The sequence below is a fragment of the Phacochoerus africanus genome, chromosome 8, assembly GCF_016906955.1.
Source record: "Phacochoerus africanus isolate WHEZ1 chromosome 8, ROS_Pafr_v1, whole genome shotgun sequence".
Taxonomy (NCBI): Eukaryota; Metazoa; Chordata; class Mammalia; order Artiodactyla; family Suidae; genus Phacochoerus; species Phacochoerus africanus.
This window is the reverse complement of record NC_062551.1, coordinates 166,815,098-166,832,113: the sequence shown is the minus strand read 5'-3', so window position 1 is coordinate 166,832,113 and position 17,016 is coordinate 166,815,098. Positions and strand designations below refer to the sequence as shown.

The 17,016-nt window shown below is 47.1% G+C and overlaps 1 protein-coding gene across 8 annotated transcripts in view; it reads left to right on the top strand.

The window, feature by feature from the left end:
• ST3GAL3 (ST3 beta-galactoside alpha-2,3-sialyltransferase 3) overlaps positions 1-17,016 on the top strand; it is a 225,438-nt gene that overhangs the window by 141,956 nt on the left and 66,466 nt on the right. For all 8 annotated transcript variants that reach the window (XM_047789361.1, XM_047789364.1, XM_047789363.1 and 5 more), the window contains one exon: positions 9,999-10,091. In XM_047789361.1, the coding sequence (XP_047645317.1) occupies positions 9,999-10,091 (93 nt within the window). The remainder of the gene's footprint in view (positions 1-9,998; positions 10,092-17,016) is intronic.

Below are 17,016 nucleotides of genomic sequence, written 5' to 3'. Positions count from 1 at the left end.
GTCTACGTCCTGTATGGTTTCGGCTGTATGACATTCTGGCAAAGGAAAAACCATGGCGACCGTTGAGGTCAGTGAATACTGTGCTTCGGATCTTAGGAGATTTCGCCCTTCCATTGAGCTCAGATATGCGCTGGCATGCCAGGTGACGATAAGTCCCTGGGTATGACATGTCGGCCTCGTTTCAGCGGCCCTCCTTCTCTGCACCCAGGAGTCTCCTGATCTCTCTGCCTGTAGGGCAGAAGTTTGGAGACAGCCAGTAAGTTGGAGATCCTGATCCAAGTAAGAAAAATGGAAGGAACTGTGTTTTTCCTCATTAAACTGGTAAAATGATGACAGTAGTTCAGGTGATCTAGAAGTAATAAAAGCAGAAGCCAAACATTAAAACAGTAGGAAGAGTTACTGCCGTATGTATAACCTTTCAAAGAATGTCCCGACCTACCTTGGTGGAGGAAGTCATTTGATCTTCCCGTCCGTCCTGTATTTGTTATAGCCTTTTTAAGAGTTAAAGGGAACCGATTATCTCGTGCCTTACACAACTAGTAAGTGGAAGAGCTAGTTACTTAAACTCAAGCCTTTCTACCTTTCAGCCCACTGTTCTTTCTACCAAGGAAAGCAAGAGCTTTGGTTAAAAAAAAAAAAAAAAAAAAGGATGAGTTTTGGAGTCCGTTTCTCTTGTCGAACGAGAGACTCATCCTTACCCTAGAGTAGGGCTACTCTAAGGGTGTGCAGAGCCCTGGCTAAATGTTTTTTGTAAGGCCTTTGCTATATAAATAAGTTGAAGGGTCCGTGTGAGATGTAATGATTTATTGATGAGGATTTAGAACAAGGAAGGAAGCGATGCTTATATGTGTGTTTGTTATCCAATCAGTGTTCGTGAAGGTTCTCAGACTCCCTCTCTTTCTATTCAGGTTTGGGAACCATCTCATCATTTTTTTTTTTTTTTATTGTCAGGTGCATCATTCCTGGCCAAATTCTCATCTCCCACCACAAGAAAAAAGTAGCAATGCTGTTATTATTTACAGTGCCATGGCTTTCTGGAACCTGTTTTATAGGAACAGTATAGGTCTTCTTGTCTCTTCGGTTCTCTTCATACATGCTGCTTACATCATTACTCACGACACCATATTATCCTTATCTGTCATGCTGACCACAAATTATGTCTTCCAGTGACTCACAAAGGTTATGACTGTGCTTTGTTGACAGTGACCACAAATGCAAGTCTTACCCAGCTCATGCAGGGGAAATGTGAATTGTAATTAGTTTTATGGTCATGTTAAATTTACCATTTGAAACTGCCCATGCTGAGCCATGGAGAAATAGAAAATCCAGACTCCTTACTAGTTCGGAGATGGAATTCGTAGGCAGAAACCTCTACAAGCAAAAGTCCAGGACCAGATTGCTTCACTGCTAAATTCTACCAAACGTTTAAAGAAGAATTAATACCAATCCTTTTCAAACTTTTCCAAAAAATGGAAGAGGAAGGAACACTTCTAAACTCACTTGATGAGGCCAGCATGACCCTGTTCCTAAAAGACAAAGACACTACAAGAAAAGAAAATTACAAGACGCTGCAAGGAAAGAAAATGATCTCTGGTGAATATAGATGCAGAAATCCTCAAGAAAAACTGAGCAAACTGAAATTCAGCAATGCAGTAGAAGGATAATACACTGTGATCAAGTGGGATTGATTCCAGGAATGCAAGGATGGGCTCAGCACCCATCGGTCCGTCAACCTGACACAGTGTGACACCACATTAAAACATGGAGGAGAAAATTATATGATCGTTTCAATCAATGCAGAGGAAGCCTATGAAAAAACTCAACATCCATTCATGAAAAAACTCTCGACAAAGTGGGTATAAAGGGAATGTACCTCAACATGATAAAGGCCATGTATGATAAGCCCGCAGATAACATCATCCTCAATGATGAAAAGCTGCAGGTGTTTCCCCAAGATCAGCAACAAGACAAGGCTGCCTGTCCTCGCCACTTTTATTCACCGTGGTACCAGAAGTCCTAACCAAAGCAGTTAGAGAAGAAAAGGAAATAAAAGGTATCCAAACTGGAAAGGAAAAAGTAAGACCATCTGTATCTGCAGATAACATGATATTGTGTATAGAAAGTCCTAAGGACTCCACCAAAAAGCTGTGAGAACTATTAAATTCGGTAAAGTTGCAGGATAAAAAAAAATCAGTGTACAAAAATCAGTTATGTTTCTATACACTAATAATGAACTATGAGAAAGAGAAATTAAGAAAACAGTCCGGAGTTCCCGTCATGGCGCAGTGGTTAACGAATACGACTAGGAACCATGAGGTTGCGGGTTCGATCCCTGCCCTTGCTCAGTGGGTTAAGGATCCGGCGTTGCCGTGAGCTGTGGTGTAGGTCGTAGATGCAGCTCAGATCCCGCGTTGCTGTGGCTCTGGTCTAGGCCAGCAGCTACAGCTGCGATTAGACCCCTAGCCTGGGAACCTCCATATGCCGCGGGAGCGGTCCAAGAAACGGCAAAAAGACAAAAAGAAAAAAGAAAAAAGAAAACAATCCCACTTACAGTTGTATCAAAAAGAATAAAATACTTTGGAGTCCGTTTAACCAAGGAGATGAAAGACGTGTACACTGGAGACCATAAGACACGGATGAAAGAAATTGAAGACACAAATAAATGGAATGATATTTTGTACGTTTGATTAGAAGAATTACTATTGTAAAAATGTCGATAGTATCCGAAGCAACCTACAGATTCATTGCAATCTCTATCAAAATTTTATCATTTGAAATTTTGTGGTTTAAACGTGGAATAGCACATCTTCCAACCATATCTTCTCTTGGACTTTTTTAGCCCCTCATGCTTGGGACTAAAGGCTGTACTGCCTTCAAGGATTATTATAAAGCTAAATTAGATAATTAAGTCTGTCTGGCACATAATTTATGTTCAATAAATATTAGTTTCTCTGTTCATTTCACTACCACCCAGAAAGAAGATGTGGGGTTTTTTTGGTTTTGGGGTTTTTTTTTTTCGGTCTTTTTTTGGGGGCGGGCGACACCCACAACATATGGAAGTTCCCGGACCAGGGGTCGAATTGGAGTTATAGCTGCTGGCCTACATCATAGCCACAGCAATGCCAGATCCGAGCCACCTCTGTGAGCCATACCGCAGCTCACGGTAATGCCAGATCCAACTGAGCAAGGCCAGGGATCAAACCTGTGTTCTCATGGATACTGGTCAGGTTTGTTACTTTTTAATGAAATGTAGAAACAAAATTGAATTGGAGCAGTTGGAAGAGATTCCAAGTGGAAAGTCTTTGTGAGATTTGCCTATACAGCTCAGGCTAAAGCCTTTGCAAGTACTCGCTAGAGAGCATCCTCCCAACCAAAACGAAGTAAATTACAAGGCCCTGGATGGAGTTTCCTGGTAGCTGAGCAGGCTAAGCACCCGGCATTGTCAGTGATGTGGCTTGAGTCAATCCCTGGCCTGGGACTTCTGCATGCCCTGGGTGTGGCAAAAAAAAAAAAAAAAAAAATTAGAAGGCTCTGGAGCCAGAGATAAACGGCAGTAGCATCAGCTCCAGAATCACTGATCAGAGAGCAGAGCGACCTGATTTGTGGAGAAGGCTTCGCAGTGCCCAGTAGCAAGAGCTGAAGAGCTGGAAAATGCCCCCTGGCCCAGACGGCGCAGATCAAGCAGTCCTTCTTCTCTTAACGGGATGCAAGAGACATGAGACAGTGCTGCCGGGTTTATCAGACATCACTGCAAGTGGGGCAAAACCTGTAGAGAGGCCCAAGTCTGTTAAGTTCAGAAGAGCAAAGGGTCAGTGGTACCCAGGGCAGGACAGATAGGTAGCCCCCCCAATGTGGGTGAACCAAGAGACTGCTGGTGTTGCAGGAAGAGCCAGCAGACCTGCAGTCTTGGGGCTAGAGGGGAGAGGCACTCGGAGGAGATAGAAGGGGTCCTTAAAAAGAAACATTTCCGTCTTGGAGCTCGAAAGTGTCTGTGACAGTGTTCAGTAACCTTTCTTACATAAAAAGCCTGTTTCAGAAATACATGAAAATGTTTACGAACAGGACAGGATCTCACTGAAACGAATCTAAACGGCTTCGGCCATGTCCCCAGTCACGTCCTTGTTCCCAAATCGTCCCCCTCATAACTGGAGAGGTGCCTCTTTACCAGGAAGGTTAGCGAGGACGGACTTGAAGAAGCTGAGATGCGGTGGGCTCTGTGCTGAGGAGTCTCACCTGTGTGCTCATCACGCGGGCCCTCCTGGCACAGTCATGCTGGCTGCCTTGACTGAGGTGCTGTATTTGCTCGAAAAGAAGCCAGTATTTGCTAATCATGGTTTGTCAGGCAGTGTGCTAGGTGTTACACGCATGGTCTCATGTCATGCTCCAACCAGGTCCTTGAACTGAATGAGGGAGGGGGCAGAGTAGGCGGCTGATCTGAGGTCAGTCCTTTCTGAGAGGTTCTAGAAATTAGCCATTGGTCGTGAGATGCCCATCACTAGTCTATAGAGCCCTAGCACTCAGAGTCCCTTCGTTTTCCCCCAGCCATTGCCACCTCCTCCATACTTGCTGTCACTTAACCTTCCAAGTCAGGGTAACCCGTTGAGTTCAGTCCAACAGACATTGTGTAGGGAGCTTGTGTTCTGCATGCTGTGCGTGCTCCTTTGTGCTAAGCGCTATACTCAGGTTTCAGAGCCTGGGAGAGAAAGACGTTTAAACAGTCATTCCTCAGTGCAGCAAACCCTGGGCATACCTGTGTCCTAGTCCTTGCTGTGCCCCTGATCCCAGCCCAGCACCTGGCACATAGCCACAGGATGGTTTCAGTTCGCATGTACCGAGCGAGAGCGGTGTGCAAGGCCTGGCATGAAGAACTTTCTTCTCAGCATAATCCTCACAACGATTTGACGAATAAGTACTCATGTAATTCAGACACAGAGCAATGAAATAACACATGCCCAGCTAATAAGCGATACAGCCAGGGTACAGATCCAAGAAGTGTCTCTGATGCCTCCGAGCACCTGTTGAGTGACTAGATATTGAGTGAATCTGTGGAGGCAGAAAGGGAAGGCGGTGGGAGGGGGAGGGAGGGTGGGGACAATCGAGCAAGGTCAGGTGAATGTCAGCTCCAGGTCAAGGGGGGTCCCCAGGCAGGATAGGTTGGTTCTACTTGGCAGGTGAAGCGGTCACGGAAAGCTTCGCAAGGAGATGGGGCTTCAGCTGGATGGTGCACGATGAAGAGGTGGCCGCTGGCCAGGGCAGGACGAACGGAGCCGAGACCAATCCTTCCATTTCCGTGGTAGCTCCTTTCCCGTCTCACCTTCTCAAGGATATTTCTCCGACTGTCCCATGTCTACTGCATTATGCGTGGGTTTTCCTCTCACTCCAACCAGCTTATCAGCGTGCTGAAAATGTCCCTGACCTCAAAAAAAAAAACCAACTTTCCCTTCTTCTCCCCTTTAGCTGTAGCCCCATCTCTCTGTCTCCCTTTATAGCAAAACTTCTAAATATAGGCGTCTGTAGTGCCTGGCTCCAGTTCTTCTGTTTTCTGCTTAAACCCGATGAAACCAGCATTTCGCTCCCACACTCCAGGGGAAACAGCTCCACTGAAAGTCCAGAGTCACCTCTGTGTTTGCACATCCAGCGGTCAAGCCTGTGGCCACACCTTCCAGGCCCAGCGCAGGGCTTGATGCGCTCGGTCCCTGCGTCCCTCTTGAGACACGTTCTTCTTTTGGCCCCTGGAATGGCACTTTCTCTCCTGATTCATTGTCAGTGGCACCGACTGCTCCTTTCAGCCTTCTGCAGGGCTACTGCTCACCTCCCAAACACTGGTCCTTGAAATGCACGTGGCCATCAGGGCACTCTCCCCCTGGAAACCATTCAGGAACGCTCCCCCAGCGGGATCCCAACGCGAGCCAGGTGTCCAAAGCCTCCGCCATCTGGCTGCCAGCCTCTGCCACCTCGCCTCATTCCTGTAGTATCTGTGTGGCACCCTGGAGGACCGCCAGCCCTTCCAGATGTGCTTTCTCGCCGCGTCCTCCTGTGTCCCTGGGAATCAAGGGGTTCTCATTGGCAGATGGAGAAGCTGAGAAACAGCTTGTCCTTCTCTCGTCCGAGGTCACACGGCTTGCAGTGTGCTTCTCGAACGTTTCTGAGTCCAGGTCCTCCGCGCCTCCCATTTACAAGCCGTCGCTTGTGGCCCGATTCCTTCCAGCGGTGCTTCTGAGAGAAGCACGAGAGTGGACGGCTGGTTCCGTCCTTTGGGTTCCCGGCTCCCCATCTGGAGTTCCTCTTGAGACTGCAGTGGTTCAGACTCCTCACCCCAGGCACTGGGTAGTCACGTTTGCAGGACAATGGGTGCTCTTACTGGCTGAAATGCTAAATCTCCCCCAAATGAAAGGCCAGCTGCAGAGGGGGGAGAAGAACAAGGGCTGCCTGATCCGATGGGACGTCTGTGGGGCCTCCTGGCATTTGGAGCATGAGCGACTTGGAGAAACTCACTCTTCTGGCCCCAGGGAGTTGGAGACTGTTAATCTTGGTGGTTTTGACGGCTCACTGCCCCAGAGGTCCCAGCCTGCTGTGTGACTCAGAATCCGCAACACTCCCCCCATTCATCTCTCACTGGGATGGTCCGCAGGCCCTCTCTAAGGCATTTTAATTCGGTAATAACGCGACAGGGCTCCCTCTGCCCAGAGCTGTGTGTCTTAGAGGTTACTCTTGCTTTCTAAAAGGGGATTGATTTAGAGCTGCTCATCCTTGGTATCTGACGAGCCTGCACTGCCAGGGAAGGAAGCGCCTTTCCTGCCCGTCCTCTCGTCTCCATCATGGATTTACTGAAGTTCACAGACCCTGAACTATCCCGTAGCCGAATCTTTTTTTTTTTTTTAATTTTCAAAGATTTTGGGGGGCAATCCTTTTTTTTAATTTTTAAAAAATTGGGGGGAGTTCCTGTCGTGGCTCCGATGTTAACAAACCAGACTAGTATCCATGAGGACAAAGGTTCGATCCCTGGCCTCGCTCAGTGGGTTAAGGATCCCACATTGCTGTGGCTGTGGTGTAGGCCGGCAGGTATAGTTCCGATTCAGCCCCTTGCCTGGGAACCTCCATGTGCCACAAATGGGCCCTAAAAAGACCACAGCAGAAAAAAAAAAAATTGGAGGGAGTTCTGTTGTGGTGCAGCAGAAACGAATCTGACTAACTAGTATCCTTGAGGATGCGGGTTCGATCCCTGGTCTCGCTCAGTGGGTTGGGGATCCAGCATTGCTGTGAGCTGTGGTGTAGGTCGCAGCTCGGATCCTGCGTTACTGTGGCTATGGTGTAAGCTAGCAGCAGTAGCTCCAATCGGACCCCTAGCCTAGGAACTTCATATGTTGTAGACACGGCCATTAAAAAAAAAAAGAGTTTTGTACAATTTTTAGAGGTTACTTTCCATTTACAGTTATTACAAAATATTGGCCTCATTCCCTGGGTTGTCCAGTACATCCTTGAGTCTGTCTTACAGCCAATAGTTTATGCCTGCCCCTCTCCCACCCTCCCACCCCTATTCTGCCCCCCGCCCTCCCCTGGTAACCGCTAGCTTGTTTTCTATATCTGTGAGTCTGCTTCTTTTTTGTTGTGGTTTGTTGTAATTTTTAGATTCCGCGGGTAAGGAACATCATGCAGGACTTGTCTTTCTCTGTCTGACTGATTTCGCTGAGCATAAACGCCCTCCAGAGTCCATCCATGCTGCTGCAGATCCGCGGCCCTGATTCTTGAAGCGCCTGGCCAGAGGCAGCCGTGTGTCTAGTTAACACTAGAGGGGGAAACAGGTGGCCGAAGGTTTGTCTGTGGCATAGCCCTTCTGCACGGCGCTGCGCTGAAGGGACGGCTGCCATCCACCGTTCCCTTTCTTTGTGACTCTCTCTGGAATTCAGCCAGACCGTAGCACGGGGGCAGGCGAGCTCACGATGGGGGGGACGGAGGCAAAGCTATGAGGGACCCACGACCCCCCACCGCTTGGCAACACCCTTCCAGAGCTTTGCTCTGCCCCATCTCCAGCTGCACGGATCCCTCTGCTGCCCTTGTGCTGACACTCACTGTGGCCCGTGCCCGCGGGGGTGCCATGGTAAGAGCTCCTGCACTGGCCTTCAGAAGACATAGGTTCAAATAGAGTGTCCCCCACTTCCCAGCTGTAGGATCTTGAAGGTCTCTTCGTCTTTCTGAGCTTGTACGTAAATTAATAATGAACAGCACCTACTCACGGGGCTGTCGAGAGGAGTCGCTGAAAAAGCCGATCACGTCTATTCACTGTGCATCGTCCAGAAGGCGGCTCCAGTCATTTCACCGAAGTTGATGTTTCATTTCGGAAATATGGCTGTTTACATAAGAAAATGTTGTTATGTAAATTCGCTTGTTAAGCACTTGACTTTCTTTTGCCTACCAAATAAAGGCCCGGGTCCTGCTTGTCACCCGCATTCGCATTTGCATTTCAGCCTTTAGATGCCATTGGTGGGGAAGGCTTCAAACATGTCAACGTCTCGAAGAAATCGCACGAGGATACAGACGAGTTTGTGTGAAGTCAGTGAGCGATGACTCTGCAAGGCCCCGGGCTAGGCCCACAAGGCCCATGAGGGACTCACACGTGACACATCATAGGCAGAGGCATCGTGGTATCTGGCTGCCCAGTAGAGGTGCCAGCCTTCCCCCAGCCCCTGCGGAAGGCGGCCCTGAGGGAAGACTCGCCCCAGGGCCCCAGCACAGCAGAGCAGCTGGGCATCAGAGGGTTCGCAAGGGGGCGCAAGGCTGGAGGAGGGGGACGGTGGGCCTGGGACCTGGCCAGCAGCCAGGGCTCCCTCAGGTGCCCCAGCAGGCAGGGCCTCCAGCCCCAGCCAGCACTGAATGTGTCCTTTCCTCTGCCGTGGTTTTCTCTCCACTGTCCTGGGCAGAGGTTTTGGTGGCAAGGCAATGGCTCCAGCTCCACATTGAACACATAAAGACACTGAGGCCCAGAGATGTGAGGTGACTTGACTGCAGTCACACAGCATCAGAGCCAGGGCTAGAACACACAAGTCTTCTGAAAAATAGCGCTCTCTGACTAGCGGGCTCTTCAGAGTGTCTTGTTTCCAGTCCAAGTGCAGTGAGGTCGTCAGGGCCATTTTGATCCTTCAGAAAATCCTAGGCATCTTCTCTGTGCCCGTCCCCGTGCAAGGAAGTGGGGGTGCAGGGTTAAATCGGACCCTGCCCTGGGGAATTTACCATCCAATAAGGGAGACATGCCCCTAACGGTGGCAGCTCAGTATGGCGCGTGCCAATGGGACGCGCATGTCCTGTGGTGGCAGGGAGGGTGGGCCATGACCGCCGACGAGGCACGTGGCCCCATCTGGGGGTCAGGAACTTTCTCCCAGGTGTCTCTCAGGTGACACCTGAGCTGAGCTGTGAGGGACCAGAAGGCATAGGCAGGTGGAGAAGGACGAGGAAGAGGGTTCCAGGCAGAGAGAGTGGGCGAGCACAAGCCCATCTTTATCCAGATGTCTCATGACTACGGTCATGGCCCCAACACGTATCTGATCCGTGTCCAGGGCCTGGGAGTGGTTCCCACCGGCTGGACCGTAGTGGGGATGGAGCGAGTAGAGGTAGATGAGGCCGGACGTGTAGGAGCAGCCAGGAAGGTCGAAAGGGCAGTGCCGACGGCTCTCCTTGGTTCTCCAGGCTCCACTCTCCCGTTCTGGGCGCCTGGGCGGAGATTTCCTTGGTACCAGGCTTACTGCAGAGGATCTGAGTGGGACCCCGCGAGCTCCTTTTACCGAGTGCCATTGAAGGGCCTTGCTATGCATCTACCTGTTCCTTTAGGGTCTCTTGGCGCCTCCCCGGCCCCCACCTCCGGAGCCCTGGCGTGGAAGAGCGGCCGGAGTGCTGATTGTAGGCCATGCAGTTCTCTTCGAGGTTTAAACGCGTGCAGCAGTTCAGGAGCTAGTCGCCCACTGCCCAGTGCCTGGCAAGCTGTGACTCTCCTTCTCTTCCCATAGGCCTGCTGAGTTGGCCACCAAGTACGCAAACTTTTCAGAAGGAGCTTGCAAGCCCGGCTACGCGTCAGCCGTGATGACTGCCATCTTCCCCCGGTAAGTGCTCCTGTTTCTGCCCGCCGCCTCGACAGCCCGGTGCCCGGCCCGGGCCTCAGGCGCCCTGCCCCTTGCGGCAAGTGGTGTGCTCCTGCGAGAGGGAGACTGTGCCGTACTTTCTCTCCGTGACCTCGAGTCAGTGGGCGCCTGGAGAGGACTCTGCCCTTGGTTGGTTCCTGCCCCAGTCCCTCCGTAGGCCCTTGCTACACCTTGCCCCTGTCCTGCTCTTGGAGCTTGCGCCTGCCGGTATGGCTGGCTTCTGGGGAGGGGAAAGAGGAGGTCGAACCTGCGAGATTGCACCCTGGAAGCCAGTATCCAGCGGCAGCCAGAGGGGGCTGCACAGCGCAGAAGCTCATGGTCCGGTCTCGTGAGAAGCTGGGACCAGCTACCTGGCTCTGGGGAGGCCTATCCAAATAAAGCAGAGAATAAAGAGGACCTTCTGAGCCTGGCTGTTTTGGCACCTTCCCGCCTTGTCCATTTGGCGTTCTCCAGCTCCTGATTTCCTTGATGGCAGGCTTGCTGAAAGAGTCTGCCAAACCCTGGGAGTTCCTTTCACCAGATTCCACTAAGGGGCCTTGCTTGCTTATCTGCCTGTTCCTTCGGGTCTTATTTCCTGAAGCCTTGGTGGAAGAGGGCCTGACGAGCCACCCTCGTCTTGTCTGCAGTTCAGCTGCAGCGAGACCCTTGGGGTCGTTTTGTTCCTTCTAAAAGTTAGAGGAGTGTCTGACGTGGCGGGGATGTAGGAGGGGCTGCTGGGGACCCTCGGAATCAGGTTATAGCCCTCAGACCACCAGAGGAGCCCCAGGGGTGGCCTCTTGGGGTGGGCGCTGTTCGGGGGGAAGGGTGTGCACCCCATCCCTTAGGAGGCCGAGGTTAGGGCACACGATGTGCTTGCAAAGGAATGCGGACAAACAGCTTGCCCCAGAGCAAACCCAGGGTGTTTGGATTTTATGCTCCCTTTCGTCTTCTAATGTAAGCAGTCCAAGCTTAGCTGCTCTTGTCAAGCAGGGGCTCCGCTGCCTGAGTATCGGCTGCTCAGATAGAGATCTCTCTATCCAAGGGTCTGCCTTCTGACTTGATTCCAGTACTTCACTCCCCCCAGCTATTTACTGAGCACGACCTAAGTGTCTGGCGCTGTGTTCCGCATTCTCGTTTCTTTCAGGGCCACACCCACCGAATACGGAGGTTCCCAGGCTAGGGGTCGAATCGGAGCTACAGCTGCTGGCCTACACCACAGCCACAGCCACGCCAGATCCGAGCCGCGTCTGCCACTTGCACTATAGCTCACGGCAACACCGGATCCTTAACCCACTGAGCGAGGCCAGGGATCAAACCCACAACCTCATGGTTCCTGGTCAGATTCATTTCCACTGTTTCCACTGTGCCACAACGGGAACTCCCTATGCTCTATATTCTTACATGGCTTTCTCAGACCTACATGGCTCAGTCCCCTGGGCCAGACACTTGTGAGTTTTCCTTGACCTGTATAAATGGGCTTTCTTTTTTCTTTTTTTTTTTTTTCTCAGTGAATTTATTACATTTATAGTTGTACAATGATCATCACAATCCAATTTTATAGGTAAATGGGCTTTCTAATTGAAAGTAATATAAGCATGCGGGGCGGAAAAAACTCGAACGGTGCCAAAGGGTGTATACTCCCACTCCAGGGCTGTCCCTGAGACAGCACGGTATTACCATAAACAGGAACATAATGTATTTATTACTCTGTATCTTGTTTTTTACTCCTAACAATATATCTTTTTATTTTCTTTTTTCTTCATTTTTTTTACTCCTAACAGTATATCTTAGAGATTATCCTATTACCAGCATAAATGGAGCCATCTTCTTTTTTAAATGATTGCATAATATAAAATTATGACTGTTTAGAAGTATCGTAATTTTATTAAAGTAGGAAACAGTAATTTACTTATTAGTACAGTTGTATGAGGGTTTTTGTTTTGTTTTGTTTTGTTTTTTGCTATGTTAGGGCTGCACCCGAGACATATGGAGGTTCCCAGGTTAGGGGTCCAGTTGGAGCTGTAGCTGTTGGCCTCCACCACAGCCACAGCAAATGTCAGATCCAAGCCGTGTCTGCGACCTACAGCACAACCCATGGCAATGCTGAATCCTTAGCCCACTGAGCAAGGCCAGGGATCGAACCTGCATCCTCATGGATCCTAGTTGGGTTCGTTAACCACGGAGCCACGAAGGGAACGCCGAGTTGTATGAGTTTGGGTAACACCCTTGTGCAGCCACCACAACAACCAAGAGAACATTTTTCCGCCAGCACCCCGGAAGGTCCCTCGCGCTCCTCTGCAGTTGCCCTTCCCTTGATCCCCAGGCCCTGGTAACCACTGCCCCTGTGGTTTTTCTGGAATGTCATATAAATGGATCACGTAGTGGCCTTTCTAGTCTGCCTCTTTTGTTTAGCATGATGCATTTGAGACTCATACATGGTACAGCAGTGCTTGTTCTTTTTATTGGTGAATAGTATTCCATTATATGGGCATAACATTGTGTGTTGTTTATCTACTTAACCGTCAGAGGACGTTTGGGTTAATTCCAGCTTTTAGCTCTTACAAATAAGGCCAATGTAAACATTTGTGTATGGGATGTATGCTTCACTTCATAAGAATTTGCCAAACTGTTTTCCAAAGTGACTATTCTATTTTGCTTTCCTGCCAGCAGAGTAGGAAAGTTTAGGTTGTTTTATATCCCTGATATCAATCTTTTTCATTTTAGCTGTTCTCGTAGGTTTAGAGTGCTTTCTCGCTGTGATTTTAATGTGGGTTTTACTAATGACTAATGGTGTGGAGTATCATTTTCATGTGCTTATTTGCCATTCTTTTATCTTTGGGGAAACGTCCAACTCTCTTGCTTTTTTTTCAGTGGGTTGTTTATCCCATTGAATTGTAAGAAGGTTTCTTTACATATTCTGGGTAGAAGCCCTTTGTCAGGGAGGTGATAGGCAAATATTTTCTTCCAGTCTGCAGCTTGTCCTTTCATTCTCGTAGCGATGTCTTTCACAGAGCAGCAGTTTTTAACTTGATCATGTCCACTTCATTAATTTTTTCCTTTTATGCATTTTGCTGTTGGTTTTTTATCTAAAGAGTCTTTCCCTGGAGTTCCCTGGTGGCTCAGTGGATTGAGGATCCAGCATTGTCACTGCTGTGGCTCTGGTTATGGCTGTGGCGTGGGTTCAATCCCAGAACTTCCTTCTATGCAGGCATGGCCAAAAAAAAAAAATCTTTCCCTATCCAAGGTCAAAAGGATTGTTCTCTTCTAGAATTTTTGTAGATTTAGCTCTTATACGTAGGTCAAGGGCCCATTTCAAGTTGTTTTTTACACAGAGAAAGAGGTAAGGGCTGAGATTTATTTTTTACACATGGAAATGCAGTTGTTCCAGACCTATTTGTTAAAGACTCTCCCTTCTCCAGGGAATTACCTTGGCGTGTTTGTTGACAATCAGTTAAACATGTATGTGTGGTTCTTTTTTTTTTTTTTTTAATTCCTTCTTCTGTTCCTTTGATCTCTGTGTGTGTTTTGGCACTAGTATGTGTGTTTTGATGCTAGTCCTGTCTTCGGAAGACAGTTTTACTTCTTCCTTTCCAACCTGGATGCCTCTTATGCCTCTTTCTTACCTCATTGCACTGGCTGGACTCGTCAGTACAGGGTTGAGTAGGTGAGGTGAGAATGGAGGTACTTGCCATGGTTTTCCACCATTACGGTGGTAGCGGAAGGTTTTTCATGTATACCTTTTTCAGGTAAAGGAAGTGCTCTTCTTTTCCTAGCTTGTTGAGGTTCTTTTTTTATCATGAATAGATGTTGAATTTTGCCAACTGGTTTTTCTGCATCTTTTGAGATGACCGCATAGCTTTTTTCATCTATTGATATGGTGAATCACATTGATTGACTTTTATTTATTTATTTTTTGAATAGGTAAGAAGTGCATTTATTTATAAAGATAACTATTCCATAGGCAGAATGCAGTCCATCTCAAAAGGCTTGAGAGCACTGATTTTTGAATATTAAACTAATCTTTCACTTCTAGGATAAACTTCCTTTGGTCCTGGTGTATTGTTATTTTCACGTATTGATAGATTCAGTTTGCTCAGGGTTTGATAAGGATTTTTATTTTTCTGTTCATGAAAGATACTGTTCTGTAGTTTTCTTTTCTTGTAATATCTTTAGTTTTGGCATGAGGGTAAAACTGACCTGATAGAGTAAGTGGAAAATTGTTCCTTCATCTGCAGTTTTCTGAAAGTTTTGTGTAGAATTGATACGTTTTCCTTAAATATTTGATAGGATTCATCAGCAAAGACATCTAGGCATGAAGTTTTCCTTATGGAAAGATATTTTTAATTAAGAATTAAATTTCTTTAATAGATCTAAGGCTTTCTAATTTCCAGTCAGATTTTCCTGTTTCTTCTTTGATAGTCTGGCTTTCGAGGAATTTGCACATTTCATCTAAGTTGTTGAATTTATTGGCATAGAATTGTTCATAATAGTCCCTTATTACTCTTTTTGTTGTTGTTCTGCATGTGGAAGTTCCTGGGCCAGGGATCAAACCCGCGCCATAGCAGCGACCCAAGCCACTGCAGTGACAGTGCTGGATCCTTAACCCACTGTGCCACAAGAGAACGCCCTCATTACTCTTTTAATGGCTAGAATCTCTAGAGAGTTCTTCTCTTTCACGCCTGATATTAAAATTTGTGTTGTTCTCTGTTTTTCCTAATCTACTTGATTAGAGGTTTATCATTTTATTGGTTTTTTGTTTGTTTGTTTTTGTTTTTGGTCTCTTTAGGGCCACACCCATGGCATATGGAGGTTCCCAGACTAGGGGTCAAACCGGAGCTGTAGCTGCCGGCCTACCCCACAGGCACAGCAACGGCAGATCGGCAGATCAGAGCTTTGTCTGCCTCCTACACCACGGCTCACGGCAATGCCTGATTCTTAACCCACTGAGCGAGGCCAGGGATCAGACTCTTGTCCTCATGAATACTAGTCAGGTTCATTACGGCTGAGCCTCAAGGAGAATTCCTTAGTAATCTTTTCAAAGAACTAGCTTTTGATTTCATTGACTTTTTTTCCTATTGGTATTTTTTTCTCTATATTATTGATTTCTGCTCTTACCTTTATTATTTCCTTCCATTCTTTTATTTTATTGTTATTTTTTGTCTTTTTTTTTTTTTAGGGCCACACTGTGACTCATGGAAGTTTCCAGGCTAGAGGTCAAATCAGAACTGTGGCTGCTGGCCTACACCACAGCCACAGCAATGTCAGATCCAAGCCACATCTGTCACCTACCCCGAAGCCATGGCAACAGCGGATCCTTAACCCACTGAGCACGGCCAGGGATCAGACCTCTGTCCTCATGGATACCAGTCAGGTGTGTTGTCTCTGAGCCACAATGGGAACTCCTTCCATTTATTTTAGGTTTCATTCTTTTTTGTTTGTGCCTTAAGATAAAAGGTTAGACCATAGATTTAATTCCTTTGTAATCATTTAATTTCCCTCTATATTTTTCTGAAGTTTTTTTTTTTTTTTTTTTGCTTTATTTGGAAATATCTGAGGATGTTCCAGATATATTATAGATTTCTGGTTTATTTTTGTTGCAGTCAGAGAGTATGCTTTGTATGATTTGAATACTTTTAAATTGGTTGAGACTCGAGTTATGGGATAAAATATGGTCTCTCTCTGTGGGTCTTCTAGGTGCACTTGAAAATACTCTGATGTTTTGGGGTATTCTCAAATTGTAATTAGACTGGGTTGGTTGAGAGTGTATCTCAAGTCTATGTCTCTGCTGATTTTCTGTCAGTTACTGGCAGAAGGATGTTGAAGTCTCTCTCAGGTTTTGCTTCAGTGTATTTGGAAGCTCTGCCATTTAGTGCATGTGCCCTTAGGGTTGTCGTATCCCCTTGCTGAATTGCTTCGTCCATTGTTCCGAAATGTCCCTTTTTTGCTGGCAATACTTCTTGTTCTGAAATCGACCCTTTTACCTTCTTCGGTGGGGAAGGAGTATGTGTGTTTATACCCTTGAGCATCAGAGAAGCTGGGCCGTAGGCGTGTAGTTGGCAGCTGCCCCTCATTTTACAATTAACATATCTGTCCTTTTATACTTAGAATGGGTTTCTTGACGAGCATACAGGTGAGACTTCCTTTTTTCTCCAGTCTGACAGTGGCCGCCTTTTACCCACGTGTTTATAACGTTTATATTTAATGGAATCATCATCGTAGCTGGGTTTAAATCTACCATCTGCTATTAGTTTTCCCTTTCTTTCTTTCTGCTCTTTCTTTTCCTAACTCCTCTTGGATTAATTGAGTGCATTTTACAGTTTCATTTTATTGTCACTCTGGGTTTAATAGGTATGCCTCTTTGTTTTATGTTTTTCATGATTATCCTAGAGTTCACAACTTACATCTGTAATTTATAGTCTATTCTCAAATAATATTGTAGCTCTTCACGTAGAGCTTACGAACTTCAGAACAGTATACCTCCCTGGCCTTTGTGCTATTTTTGTCATGTGTTTGACGTCTATATTATAACTCACAACACTGTCTTTTTTATTTTTGTTTTAAATAGTTAATAATTTAAAGCCAATTGAAAATGACCAGGAAAAGGCAACCTATGGAATGGGAGAAAATATTTGCCAATCATATATCTGATGTGGTGTTATTGTCCAGAATATATAAAGAACTCCTAAAAACGCAACAACAACAAGAAATGGGCAAGGGACTCAAGTGGACGTTTCTCCAGAGAAGATGTGCAAATGGCTGATAAGCACATGAGGAGATGACCAACATCCTTGGTCACTGGGGAGACGCAGATCAAACCACAGTGAGATACTGCCTCACGCGCCTGAGGGTGGCCGCTATCCAAAAAAAAAAAAAAAAGCAGAAAATAGCAAGTGCTGACAAGGGTGTG